The following is a 13,833-nucleotide window of genomic DNA, read 5'->3' on the forward strand; positions in this document are numbered from 1 at the left end:
ACTCTTCACCACCACTCAAATGTCAGGCTCAGGACTTTGCTGGTGGTCCAGGGGTTAAGACTCCACACTTCCAAGGCAGGAGCTGCAGGTTCAATCCCTGATCCGGGAGCTAAAATCCCCACAAGCTGTGTAATGTGGCCAAAAAGGCAACAGCAACAAGACCTGTCGGGCTCATCTCTGAATCTAGACTCCAGCCCAGCAGAGGGGACACGACAGGCTGGCCTGGGGCCACCCCTCCGGTAACATCTCTCTGCTTTTGCCCCAGCACTTCCAGATCATGGTGGACAGCTGCTTCTCTAGGGTGTCTCTCTTAGAACTTCTCTCCCACTCCGTGGACAAGTGATGTCTCCCACCATGTGGGTCTCATCCCACAGCTGCTGGGGTGAAAGGGCCTCTCTTTATTGACATTCTATGGCTCAGATGGTAAAGAATCCGCCTGAAATGCAGGAGACCCGAGTTCGCTCCTGGGTGGGGAAGATTCCCTGGAGGAGGGCATGGCAACCCACTCCAGTATTCTTGCCTGGAGAATCCCATGGACGGAGGAGCCTGGGGGGGCTACAGTCCACGGGGTTGCAAACAGCTGGACACGACTGAGCGGCTAACACTACATACTTAATCTCTCATTTCCTGCGTGTACCTGAAGGCCTTGAAGAGGACATCATCGCTGGAGACCAGGAAGCTCGCCTTCTCATGTCTTCCATGGGACTGGCACACACTTCGTGGACAAGCTTATGGGAAGACAGTCAACAGAGGCCTTGCTTTTCAAGTCCATAGTATGAAAGCTGTACTAAGAGACCCATCAGATGGATCAGTGGAGTGCCCGTTACACACACTCTCCAGACCCGCCTCCTTCCAGGAAGCCCATGGAGGAGACATGCGCTCACAGTGCCCTGGGTCAGCCCCTGGCGTGGTCCCTGAGCCACTGGCGTGTGTGACCTTGGAGCAGTCCTTCAACCTCCCTCCCTGGGTCTCCCTTTCCTTATTAGCAAAACACAAGCGGCAACTATGAGCCTGGACATCCAACCCAGCAGCCTTGGCTCTGCCACTGGCTCGCTGTGAGACCCTGGTCAACTAGCTAGCTCTCGGGACCTCAGCTTCCTCTTCTGAATAAATGAGGTTAACAGTCCCCAGCTCACAGATTGCTGAGCTGTTCAAATCCCCAGAAGCAGGCCCATTGTGGCTGTTGGCTGTTGTCACTGTTAGGATGCAAAGCGATGGTAGACTGCCCAGCACAGTGAGTGACACCGGGGAGAGAGGATCGATTCATGTCATCATTTCCCTCCACGACCTTATTTACGGCCGGGCGCACTGCCAACACGCATCCGCGTGATTTGAAGGAGACAGTGCTGGCTCTGTCTGATAAAGGGGGAACACGCAGGTGCTGGATATAATACAGCGCCCTGACTCTAGGGGACGTTGGCACAGACACACCTATTGGGCCATCTGCCCGACCACTCCTTTCCTGAAAACCAGCTTCCCTGCCTGTGATGCCTTGGGGCTGTGATGGCTCTCAGCGCCAGGCCCATGTGTGGTGTGACTGTGGGCATGGGTACCCCCATGGGCCCATGGTTGGCGACTGACCCCAGGCAGCACCGGGATCGAGACTTAAAAAGAGACAGAAAGAGAGAGTGTCCAGCGATTCTCTAGGAAGCTGGCCTGAAACCGATGAGGCTGGCAGCCTGGAGTGCCACCATGAGGACTGAGGGGATGGGGGAACCCAGAGGTGAGGATGAGAAGGAGAAGGAAGGAAGAGGCCACGGGCAGGGAGGAGCCGAGGAAGGGGGCGGGCAGAGTCCCTGCTGATCAAAACCCTCCCCAGCCCCTCAAGTGTCACGAAGTAACCCGGAGTTCCGATGATTAAACCCCCTCTGGAAAAACAAAATTTTTTAACTGAAGTATTCACTACAGATTTTCAATGCTGTGTTAGTTTCTGATGTACAGCACAGTGATTCGGAATACACAGATATAAAGACATATATGTATTCTTCTTCATGTTCTTTTCCATCTTGGTTTATTATGAGATACTGAACACGGTCCCCTGAGTTATGCACTAAGATGCTATTGTTGATAAATCCCTTTCTGGACCGCCTTTACGAATAGGTTTTTATCACCTACAACAGACAGACTCGCGGTGCTCAGTCTGATGGCACCAAAGTCCTCGGACACCAAGCTCAGCGCCTCCCTCTACTCCACTCCCACCACTTACGCAAGTCCACCCCACACCACCCCTCCCGGGAGCAAATCGGATGAGCCTAAAAGGCTGCTGGAAGTTGGTCGTGTGTGTGTGTGGGCTCAGTCGCTCAGTCGTGTCTGACTCTTTGTGACCCCATGGACTGTAGCCCTCCAGGCTCCTCTGTCCATGCGATTCTCCAGGCAAGAATACTGGAGTGGGTTGCCATGCCCTCCTCCAGGGGATCTTCCTGACCCAGAGATCGAACCCGAGTCTCTTATGTCTCCTGCATTGGCAGGTGGGTTCTTTACCACGAGCGCCACCTGGGAAAGGCCTAGAAATAGGTCACTCATCCTCAAATCTAATTTTAAAATGTACTAAAACAGAGTAGACAATAATTTTATGAAAATAAAAGCAGAGGAGGGTTTTTGGTTTGCTCCATTAGAAAGGCTCTGACGTGGGTCATGATTTCTGCCAAGTTCATCACGGGCACACGAAACTGGAAAGGCACTGCTCACCATCCACACCAGATAATCTCCTGCAGTGCCCGCTGCCAGTGGACAAGTCACTACTTTTCACTGTGACTCGCAATCAGTTTAAAAGCGCTATTATTAAAATAAAAGGGAGGGACTTCTCTGGTGTTACGGCGGTTATAACTCTGCGCTTCTAGTGCAGAGGGCATGGGTTCAGTCCCTGGTTGGTGAACTAAGATCCTGTGTGCGGCATAGCCTGGCCAAAACAAAACGGAAAAAAATTACCCACCAAGTAAGCTGTAGAATACGGCAGAAATAACTAGTCCTGGAGACACGGGGTTCTCAACCTGCCACTGGCTAGTTGTATGCTTTGAACCTGTAATCTCATCCTGACTTAGTTTTCCAATCTGTAAAAGGGGCTGTAAGAAATAGAAATAAGATCACCATCCACGTCTCAAAGTTGGTGGGGGATTCAAACAAGCTGCCATGGTGCACAGTATGCCTTCCAGCAGACCCTGGGGATAGCAGGGGGGGAAAAAAACAGAGAAAAACAAGCACCCATGAGATGCAGACACTTTGTGGGAGTAGAGACTACTTTGTAAACCAGCGCTGGATCCAAGTCGTGGCTTCCAGACCAGCTCTGCTGCTGTGGGGCCTGCTGGGGAGACACAGCTCAACCACCTTCAAAAGTAACGGAACTGCTTCTCACAAGGCATCGCCACGGAGAATGTTCCTAAGGGAAGAGCAGCAAGGACATTTTAAAGATCCCTCCTGGAGACACCTTTTCTTTCTTGTATTCTTCCCAACAATAATTCTGGCAACAAGTTTGGTCAATGCTTCCTCGCAAATAACAATATGAAAGTCAATGTGTTAGTTGCTGAGTCATGTCCCACTCTTTGCAACCCCGTGGACTGTAGCCTGCCGGGCTCCTCTGTCCATGGACTTCTCCAGGCAAGAATGCCAGAGTGAGTTGCCATTCCCTTCTCCAAGAGATGTTCCCCACTCAGGGACTGAACCTGGTCTCCCACATCGTGGGCGGATTCTTGACTGTCTGAGCCACCAGAGAAGCCCTAAATAACAATATGATGGAGGATTTTTCTCTGTGTCTCTCAGGCATGGTTTTAAACATAGGCTTTACATGCGTCTTCTCATTTAAATCTCACAGACAAAAGCTATAGAGTCACACTACATTTATGAGAACAGAGGCTCTGAAAATTGTTAGCCCAACAGGCAACAGGCAAGACCTAGGACTTAAACCAAACCCCCTGCACGTAAAGGAAAGCTGCCTCGGTCTGCCCCATCACCTTCCCAGGTTAGTTCATCACCCTCCCTGTGAGCTACCCTACCAGCTGTAGTCGGATTCTTTTCCCAAAACCCAAGTCCACTTCGAGGCTGGTTCACAGCACCCAGAAAGTGCACCACAGAAGGCTCGGCTTTCAACAACACTTGCCAAGTGAACGCAACCTTTGCTTATGCTGCCTTAGCTTCCTGCCCCCTACAAAGCTCCCCGGGCTGCCAGTCAGGGTCCTCCAGCTCTAGCTCCCCAACCCTGGCTGACTTACCTCATGAATGCACACACCTCATGGTCCACCATGAACCGCTGTCTCCTCCACTCTCTGGACACGCTGTTTTCTCTGCCTGGCACGATCTTTCCCCATCTCCCCATCCCCACATCCCCCACATACACATTCTGCCATCAACACCCTTTCTAGGTTAATAAACAGACTAACAATTCCTCCCTAATATAAGTCATCACTCGCTTCTTCGTGGGCCAAGCCCAGGACACTACATCTCTCCTGCAGCTTCAGATCAGGGCAGAGTTTGTGAAATACCCAGACCAAGTTCTAGAGCACATTCTGCCGAGCTGTATGCTTACCTGCTTGTCTTCCTGGTCTAATCTAAGCTAAACCCTTCTTCTATGCAGGAACAGGCCTGTGTCTCAAGCCCCACCTGCACAGGAACTCTCCATCTTGTATTTACCAGGATACAGCCTGTGCTTCTCTTTGCTGTTGTTCAGTCGCTCAGTCATATCCCACTCTTTGCGACCCCATGGACTGCAGCATGCCAAGTTTTCCAGTCCTTCACCATCTTCTGGAGCTTGCTTAAACTCATGTCCATTGAGTCGGTGATGCCATCCAACCATCTCATCCTCTGTCATCCCCTTCTCCTCCTGCCTTCAGTCTTTCCCAACATCAGGTTCTTTTCCAATGAGTCGGTTCTTCCCATCAGGTGGCCAAAGTACTGCAGCTTCAGCTTCAGCATCAGTCCTTCCAATGAAGACTCAGTGTTGATTTTCTTTAGGATTGACTGGTTTGACCTCCTTGCAGTTTAAGTGACTCTCAAAAGTCTTCTCCAACACCACACTTTGAAAGCATCAATTGTTTGGTACTCAGCCTTCTTTATGGTACAATTCTCACAACCATACATGACTACTGGAAAAACCATAGCCTTGACTAGACGGACCTTTATTGGCAAAGTAATATCTCTGCTTTTGAATATGCTATCTAGGTTGGTCATAACTTTTCTTCCAAAGAGTAAGCGTCTTTTAATTTCATGGCTGCAATCACCATCTGCAGTGATTTTGGAGCCCCCAAAAATAAAGTCTGACACTGTTTCCACTGTTTCCCCATCTATTTCCCATGAAGTGATGGGACCAGATGCCATGATCTCAGTTTTCTGAATGTTGAGCTTTAAGCCAACTTTTTCATTCTCCTCTTTCACTTTCATCAAGAGGCTCTTTAGTTCCTCTTCACTTTCTGCCATGGTGGTGTCATCTGCATATCTGAGGTTACTGATATTTCTCCTGGCAATCTTGATTCCAGCTTGTGCTTCTTCCAGCCCAGCGTTTCCCATGATGTACTCTGCATAGAAGTTAAATAAGCAGGGTGACAATATACAGCCTTGACAAACTCCTTTTCCTATTTGGAACCAGTCTGTTGTTCCATGGCCAGTTCTAACTGTTGCTTCCTGACCTGTATACAGATTTCTCAAGAGGCAGGTCAGGTGGTCTGGTATTCCCATCTCTTTTAGAATTTCCCACAGTTTATTGTGATCCACACAGTCAAAGGCTTTGGCATAGTTAATAAAGGAGAAATAGATGTTTTTCTGGAACTCTCTTGCTTTTTCGATGATCCAGCGGATGTTGGCAATTTGATGTCTGGTTCCTCTGCCTTTTCTAAAACCAGCTTGAGCATCAGGAAGTTCACAGTTCACATATTGCTGAAGCCTGGCTTGGAGAATTTTGAGCATAACTTTACTAGCATGTGAGATGAGTGCAATTGTGTGGTAGTTTGAGCATTCTTTGCCATTTCTTTAGGATTGGAATGAAAACTGACCTTTTCCAGTCCTGTGGCCACTGCTGAGTTTTCCAAATTTGCTGGCATATTGAGTGCAGCACTTTCACAGCATCATCTTTCAGGATTTGAAATAGCTCAACTGGAATCCCATCACCTCCACTAGCTTTGTTCGTAGTGATGCTTTCTAAGGCCCACTTGACTTCACATTCCAGGATGTCTGGCTCTAGGTCAGTGATCACACCATCGTGATTATATGGGTCGTGAAGATCTTTTTTGTACAGTTCTTCTGTGTATTCTTGCCACCTCTTCTTAATATCTTCTGCTTCTGTTAGGTCCATACCATTTCTGTCCTTTATCGAGCCCATCTTTGCATGAAATGTTCCCTTGGGATCTCTAATTTTCTTGAAGAGATCTCTAGTCTTTCCCATTCTGTTGTTTTCCTCTATTTCTTTGCATTGATTGCTGAGGAAGGCTTTCTTATCTCTCCTTGCTATTCCTTGGAACTCTGCATTCACATGCCTGTATCTTTCCTTTTCTCCTTTGCTCTTCGCTTCTCTTTTCACAGCTATTTGTAAGGCCTCCCCAGACAGCCATTTTGCTTTTTGCATTTCTTTTCCATGGGGATGGTCTTGATCCCTGTCTTCTGTACAATGTCATGAACCTCCATCCATAGTTCATCAGGCACTCTGTCTGTCAGATCTAGTCCCTTAAATCTATTTCTCACTTCCACTGTATAATCATAAGAAATTTGATTTAGGTCATATCTGAATGGTCTAGTGGTTTTCCCTACTTTCTTCAATTTCAGTCGAATTTGGCAATAAGGAGTTCATGATCTGAGCCACAGTCAGCTCCCGGTCTTGTTTTTGCTGACTGTACAGAGCTTCTCCATCTTTGGCTACAAAGAATACAATCAATCTGATTTCGGTGTTGACATCTGGTGATGTTCATGTGTGGAGTCTTCTCTTGTGTTGTTGGAAGAGGGTGTTTGCTATGACCAGTGCGTTTTCTTGGCAAAACTCTATTAGCCTTTGCTCTGCTTCATTCCGTATTCCAAGGCCAAATTTGCCTGCTACTCCAGGTGTTTCTTGACTTCCTACTTTTGCATTCCAGTCCACTATAATGAAAAGGACATCTTTTTTGGGTGTTAGTTCTAAAAGGTCTTGTAGGTCTTCATAGAACCATTCAACTTCAGCTTTTTCAGCGTTACTGGTTGGGGCATAGACTTGGATTACTGTGATACTGAATGGTTTGCCTTGGAAATGAACAGAGATCATTCTGTCATTTTTGAGATTGCATCCAAGTAGTGCATTTCAGACTCTTTTGTTGACCATGATGGCTACTCCATTTCTTCTAAAAGGGATTCCTGCCCACAGTAGTAGATATAATGGTAACCTGAGTTAAATTCACCCATTCCAGTTCCTTTTAGTTAGCTGATTCCTAGAATGTCGACGTTCACTCTTGCCATCCCATTTAACCACTTCCAATTTGCCTTGATTCATGGACCTAACGTTCCAGGTTCCTATGCAATATTGCTCTTTACAGCATCGGACCTTGCTTCTATCACCAGTCACATCCACAATTGGGTATTGTTTTTGCTTTGGCTCCATCCCTTCATTCTTTCTGGAGTTATTTCTCCACTGATCTCCAGTAGCATATTGGGCACCTACCGACCTGGGGAGTTCCTCTTTCAGTATCCTATCATTTTGCCTTTCCATACGGTTCATGGGGTTCTCAAAGCAAGATACTGAAGTGGTTTGCCATTCCCTTCTCCAGTGAACCACATTCTGTGCTTCTCTTTAGAGAGTTCCAAATGCAAAACTGGGTATTCCATTTTGGTTGAACATGGATGTAAACTTGGAAAACCACTCAGATCCTATGGCACAAGAAGAGGGAGCTGGGTTCCAGGGCCCTCCCTTCCTCTTCTGCCCCTGCACTGGGATTGTGCCCCCAAAACACTTCTACTCCCTCACATGAAAGAACAGACCTGTGGGATATGATCCTCTGTGAAGATGTTACTCCACAGATGACTCATCCTGAAGTTACCTGTTTTGATTAATGTATTAAGTCATTAATACGTAAAAATCCACCTCTCTCTCTCTCTGTCTCTGCATGTTAAATTATGAAGACATCAGCCTTCATTCTGGGGCTCATGAAATGCACTGGCCCCAAAGATCACCGCAACACCATTCACAACAGAGAAGACAGGAAAGCAAGCTAAGTGTTCATCAACAGATACCAAAGATGTGGTGCATATATATAATGGAATAATCAACAGATGAGTGGATACTGAAGATGTGGTGCATATATACAGTGGAATATTACTCGGCCATAAAAAAAGGATGAAATAATGCCACTTGCAGCAGGATGGACCTGGAGATCATCACACTAAGTGAAGTAAGACAGAGAGAAACAAATATCACATGATACCATTTACATGTAGAATCTAAAACAAAACAACACAAACGAACTTATTTACAAAACAGAAATAGACCCACAGACACAGAAAACAAACCCATGGCTACTTAGGGGAATGGCAGGGAGGGATCACTTGGGAGGATGTGATGACTATTGTATATAAAACAGATAACAACAAAGACCCACTTACAGCACAGGGAACTAGGGAAAAGAATCTGAAAAGAATACGTATATAAATACACTACACACACACACACACACACACGAACCCCGGAAACTGACACACACTGTAAATCAGCTATACTTCAATTTTTAAAAAGAGGCACGTGAAAAAGGGGAAAAACCCAGAAAGCCACGCCTGTGCCCTAGGGTCCTTTATATTGCAAAGCACCTAATCAGCACCTTGAAGCTACTGTGTAAGTTAGTAACTGAGTGGAAGGGTGTAAGTAAGGAAGTGGTGGAAGAAAGCCAACACTTGCAAGCACCAGCTGCTCAATTCAGTTATGATACCCTCTAAGCAGCCTGACAAGCTTTTCGAAAGGGGCAGTGTCAGTCTGCTCTGATCTACTTCTGGGAACTTCTTTCTCCAAAGTAATAAGTATTGATGAAGGTCAAGGGACAAGGAAGGCTAACATCCTAAGATTACATTAGGATTTAAATTCCACACTAATCATGTTTTTGGAGGTGAAAACCCTTGAAGGCACTGGAAATAAGACACCTTTTAACCTGATCACTCGAACGAAGACCTTCAAAAATGCTGTTTTCCCTGTGAAACTAGTGTGAGGAAGTCTTCCTATGAAACCCAGGGGGAGAAAAATAGCCATATGGAAAGAGATTACAGGATTAGCTGATTACGTGATCCGCCTCCGAATGACACAAGGGGGCTGCACAATCTTTTTAAAGAAGTCGTTGCAAATTCATATCAAACAACTGAATTCTAGGTTTTCTACATAAAAAAGAAGCCAAGACTAAAGTCACTCGTAGGCACTTGTGCTTGCTTGCACATGTGCTCAGTCATGTCCAGCTCTCTGTGACCCCCCTGGACTGCAGCCCACCAGGCTCCTCCCTCCATGGGATTCTCCAGGCAAGAACACTGGAGCGGGCTGCCATTTCCCTCTCCGGGGGATCTTCCCGACGCAGGGATCGAACCTGGGCCCCTGCGCTTTCTGGTGCATCCTTTACCACTGAACCGCCGGATATTTACTGGTCAAACACTTTGTTCGGGTTTTTGCATAAGATGTTACAGAAAAACTCCAACTAACTTTTTGGTCAACCGTGTATTTATTCAATTATATTTACATCAAGTCTAAAGATAAAAGAAGAGATATCTGTTGAGAAGCGTGAACCTCTGTTCACTATGAATAAATAAACTCAGTGTGTCTTCTGCTTTTGCCCTTCAGACTTCCAGGTTGAGTCTTCTAGGCAGTGATGTAAACAGTAACCAGTGCTTGCCCAGTACTCTCTTCTACGACGGAAGGGCTCAGAGTGATTTATTCCACTGATTCGATATTTAAACTAAAAAAAATTTGAGAACTACACTTCAGACTGTTTCAACTGCTTAATCTGAGACAAATACATGTAAAAAATTCTATGTAAATGCATATTAAGAAAATCTATAAACTGCCCATAATATAAACAGGTGCTGCTGCTGCTAAGTCGCTTCAGTCATGTCCGACTCTGTGCGACCCCGGAGACGGCAGCCCACCAGGCTCCCCCGTCCCTGGGATTCTCCAGGCAAGAACACTGGAGTGGGTTGCCATTTCCTTCTCCAGTGCATGAAAGTGAAAAGTGAAAGTGAAGTCGCTCAGTCGTGTCCGACTCTGAGCGACCCCATGGACTGCTGCCTACCAGGCTCCTCCACCCATGGGATTTTCCAGGCAAGAGTACTGGAGTGGGGTGCCATTGCCTTCTCTGAAACAGGTGCTAAAGTTCGCTAAATACATTCTCTCTCCTCTCTCTCTCTCACAGATAATCTTCTTATGAACAATGGCTGACCATCTTAGGATGAAGATCAAGACTACCACAAATTTTATAACACTTAATAATCAATGACAGTATGCAAATCTTCATAGTTAAAAGAACAAGCCTAAGCTAGATCTAACATTAAATCAATAAAAATTTAGGCTGCCAAACCCTGACAGCAGACACTTCCCATAGACCACTTACATTTTCATAATCCTGTTCCTGAAAACACACACCCCGAAGATTTCCCAGGACAGACTGGCCCCAGTGCTAAGGCCAGACAGTGGCACATACCCAGAGCAGCTGCACGAGGCCAGCAGAGCTCCCTCCAGTCCTCAGACTCAGACTCTTAGAACTGAAGCAAACACGTTACCCAGGTAACAGGTTTGGTTCACCAGACCTGGCCCGAAGCAGTGTCAAAACCGCGTATCGTGGTAGGTGGAGAGTTAAATTTGTAACTTTCAGTGTGCATGGGTGGTCATTATTAACTTCTCATTTGATGGCAGGGACTTCGCATTTTTACCCTACCTTTTACCTTTGGTAGGAACTTGAGGATAATTCAGTTCTCTAACCAACACAAACAAAAAAGGCAGGGACAGAGGATAAAGAATGGGAAGAACAACATGGCAACACAGTTCAGTTTCATTTTCTTACCATGACATTCCTGACAACCTATTTCACTTGATTTTCTTAACTTCCATCTAAATGCTTTCTGCTCCTGTGCAATTCAATCACTCAGAATCTCATACTTGACCACATAGAATATATCCTCCTCCGATCATGCTGTCATTAACAACACTAATGCGTGTGTGCCCGAGAGTGGTGTTAGGAGACAAATTCTACCTTTTCCCACCCTCAGGACTTACCTTCAGGGAAAGCATTGGGCTGCACAATTTGGACAAAGAAGCGTACAATCTGAAAGAAGAAGCCAGCGAGACCAGGATCATAAGAGTCGCTGGTCTGATAGGAGGTTGGAGGCAACTGGAATTCCAAACCATCAGGACGGTACCCCGGATGACGACGGCTCCTCTGACAGGGTGTCCTCACAGAGTCCCAGCAGCAGGAGGAAGCCAAGGAGCAGGGCCATGGCTAGCAAGATGTCCCAAACATGAGGTGGTGCTGGAGGCCGCCCACGTCAGGGTGTTCTGGAAGCCTTGGGGACGGCGGGAGCGTGTTCCTGTGCAGAAGTGTCGTGAGGGTTGAGCCTACGGTGTGCTCAGTTTCCTGGCCAGGCTGGCAGGCAGCGAAGGGCAGCAGAGAAAGTTCTCCGGCAGGCAGGGGAGGGGGACTCAGTCCATCAAAGCAGCATCCCTGGCAGGGAGAGAAGGGACGGGGGGTCACTAATGCCTGCAGCCTGCCTGCACCCGCAGCTCGCCTGGTGGAGAGGCTGCCAGGCTTTAGAGTAAGCGCTCAGCCTAATCTGCTGCTGGGGAAGAAACACAGAGCCTGCTCCAAGCGCGGGGGCAGGAAAGCTACAAGGTCCCCCGCCAGGAGCCAGACCCAGGAACACCAGGCAGTGGAGTGACTATGCGGTCTCAGAAGCTGACACTTAACCACATCTGAAAACGTTCTACATGCCCACAGGTAGGAACTCACTTAAGGCATTATCCCATTTTACAGATGAGGAAACTGACTCAGAGAATCTCAGTGACTTGCCAAAGGCAACGGCTGACTAACAGTGGGCCAGAAGTCACACCCAGTAGGTGGCTATCATGGCCCAAGCCTGGACTCTCCCAACTCTGAGACACCCTCCCTGCAAGAGCCCTCTGTCTCAGAGAGGCAGAGCCCCCCAGCAATAGATAAGGTGCTCATTTTTCCTCCAGTTTTGGGCTGCTCTCCCCATCTCTGCAGATATGTCTTACTTTGTCTTTTATTTTACTAATGTGCTTGGTGATCTGGCTCCATGGTAAAGAATCCGCCTTCAATGAAAGAGACCTGGGTGGGGAAGATCCCCTGGAGGAGGAAATGGCAACCCAATCCAGTATTCTTGCCGGGAAATCCCATGGACAGAGGAGCCTGGCGGGCTACAGTCCATGGGGTCACAAAGAGTCCGGCGACTAAACAACAAACAGCAACAACCCCCTTCCTGGAGACGTGTTTCACTCCATCTTTCATCTCACTAATACGCTCACTGATCTAACTTTATCTCTTCACTCCCCTCAACCCAAACTGGAAGAGCATGGCCTCAAGGGCAAGGACCAAACTCTTTAAGGCCGGGTGACCTGGTGTCTGTCTTTCTAGCACGCTCACCAGGTCGCCCTGATGGGAGTCCCCGTCTCAAGGCACCCCCTGGGCGACTCGGGGTCCAGGCGATGAGAGGCTGAGCAGCAGGAGACCCCCACCCTCCCCTGGGGAAGGGGAGAAAGATCAGGAACCGAAATCAGCTCCCAACCCAGCGTCCAGTGTGGGTGGCGTGGACCCCGTGCTCCTGGAATTTCTCTCCCCAGAGCTGAGCATAAGGTGGGCGCACAGGCAGAGCTCAGTGTGAGCTGCGGAGCAGGCAACCACACAATCCAGACCAAGAGCTTGGCTTGTGCCAAGGCACTGGGCGAGAGGACTTGAAAGAGAACTAACTTCCCAAGGCAGCTGATGAGCTGCCTGTCCTTTCTCCTCTGGGGTCAGGAGCACCCTGACTTTATTTTGTGTATTACACTCACTAACTTTCAAAATAAGGATGGGGTTCTCCAGAAACACATAGGGATTCCCTGGTGGCTCAGGCGGTAAAGCGTCTGTCCTCAATGCAGGAGACCCAGGTTTGATCTCTGGGTTCAGGAAGATCCTCTTGAGAAGGAAATGTCAACCCATTCCAGTATTCTGGCCTAGAGAATTCCATGGATGGAGAAGCCTGGTGGGCTACAGTCCATGGGGTTGCAAAGAGTCGGACACAACTGAGCGACTTCACTTTCTTTCACTTTCTCCAGAAACACACACAAGATGAAGGAATAGACCACCAAGAAATGGACACATTTGTACAAGAGGCCAGACGACCCCCTGTCTATATTCCACCAAGTTAAAGAAAGTCCCAGACCAGAGGCAGGAGGTAATAAGCCATCGGAGTGAAGACGTTCATTCACATGGGGCCCCCTTAGTACCGCCTCATCTTCTAAGCCCCGTCCCACTCCAGTCCCGTCCGCACAGACCTGCCAATGGAAGGACCCTCGACTCTCCCCTTATCAAACCACGGGCTGTCCGGCTCCTCAGAGGTGCCCAGTGCCACCCTCACGGACCCCAGGCTTCCGGGTCCACCTCACCCACGGACACAGACACACAGGGATCCCGGTCAGTGTTTCTAAAGGACGATCCCTGCCAACAGTCTGTGCTGGGGCTCGGAAGCGCTTGAGCATTTCACGGTTTCCACCACGAATCAGCGCCCTGCTCCATCTCCAAATCTCTCCCAGAGAGAAAAGAGAAGAAGAAGGAGACACGGCAAGGCAGCCTTTGCCAAGCCCGTCTGCACCTCTGCGGGGCTGAATGGGGCAGGAGGAAGATACGACGGAGGGGCGTGTGGTTATTCAGA

The 13,833-nt window shown here is 48.1% G+C and overlaps 1 protein-coding gene across 4 annotated transcripts in view; it reads right to left on the bottom strand.

Annotated features, from left to right (window-relative positions):
* The window catches only part of PROM1 (prominin 1), a 123,538-nt gene that overhangs the window by 105,706 nt on the left and 3,999 nt on the right, over window positions 1–13,833 (bottom strand). For all 4 annotated transcript variants that reach the window (XM_027545078.1, XM_027545077.1, XM_027545079.1 and 1 more), the window contains exon 2: window positions 11,183–11,627. In XM_027545078.1, coding sequence (XP_027400879.1) covers window positions 11,183–11,314 — 132 coding nt within the window. In that variant the 5' untranslated portion in view covers window positions 11,315–11,627. The remainder of the gene's footprint in view (window positions 1–11,182; window positions 11,628–13,833) is intronic.

This window comes from Bos indicus x Bos taurus, chromosome 6, assembly GCF_003369695.1.
Source record: "Bos indicus x Bos taurus breed Angus x Brahman F1 hybrid chromosome 6, Bos_hybrid_MaternalHap_v2.0, whole genome shotgun sequence".
Lineage (NCBI taxonomy): Eukaryota > Metazoa > Chordata > Mammalia > Artiodactyla > Bovidae > Bos > Bos indicus x Bos taurus.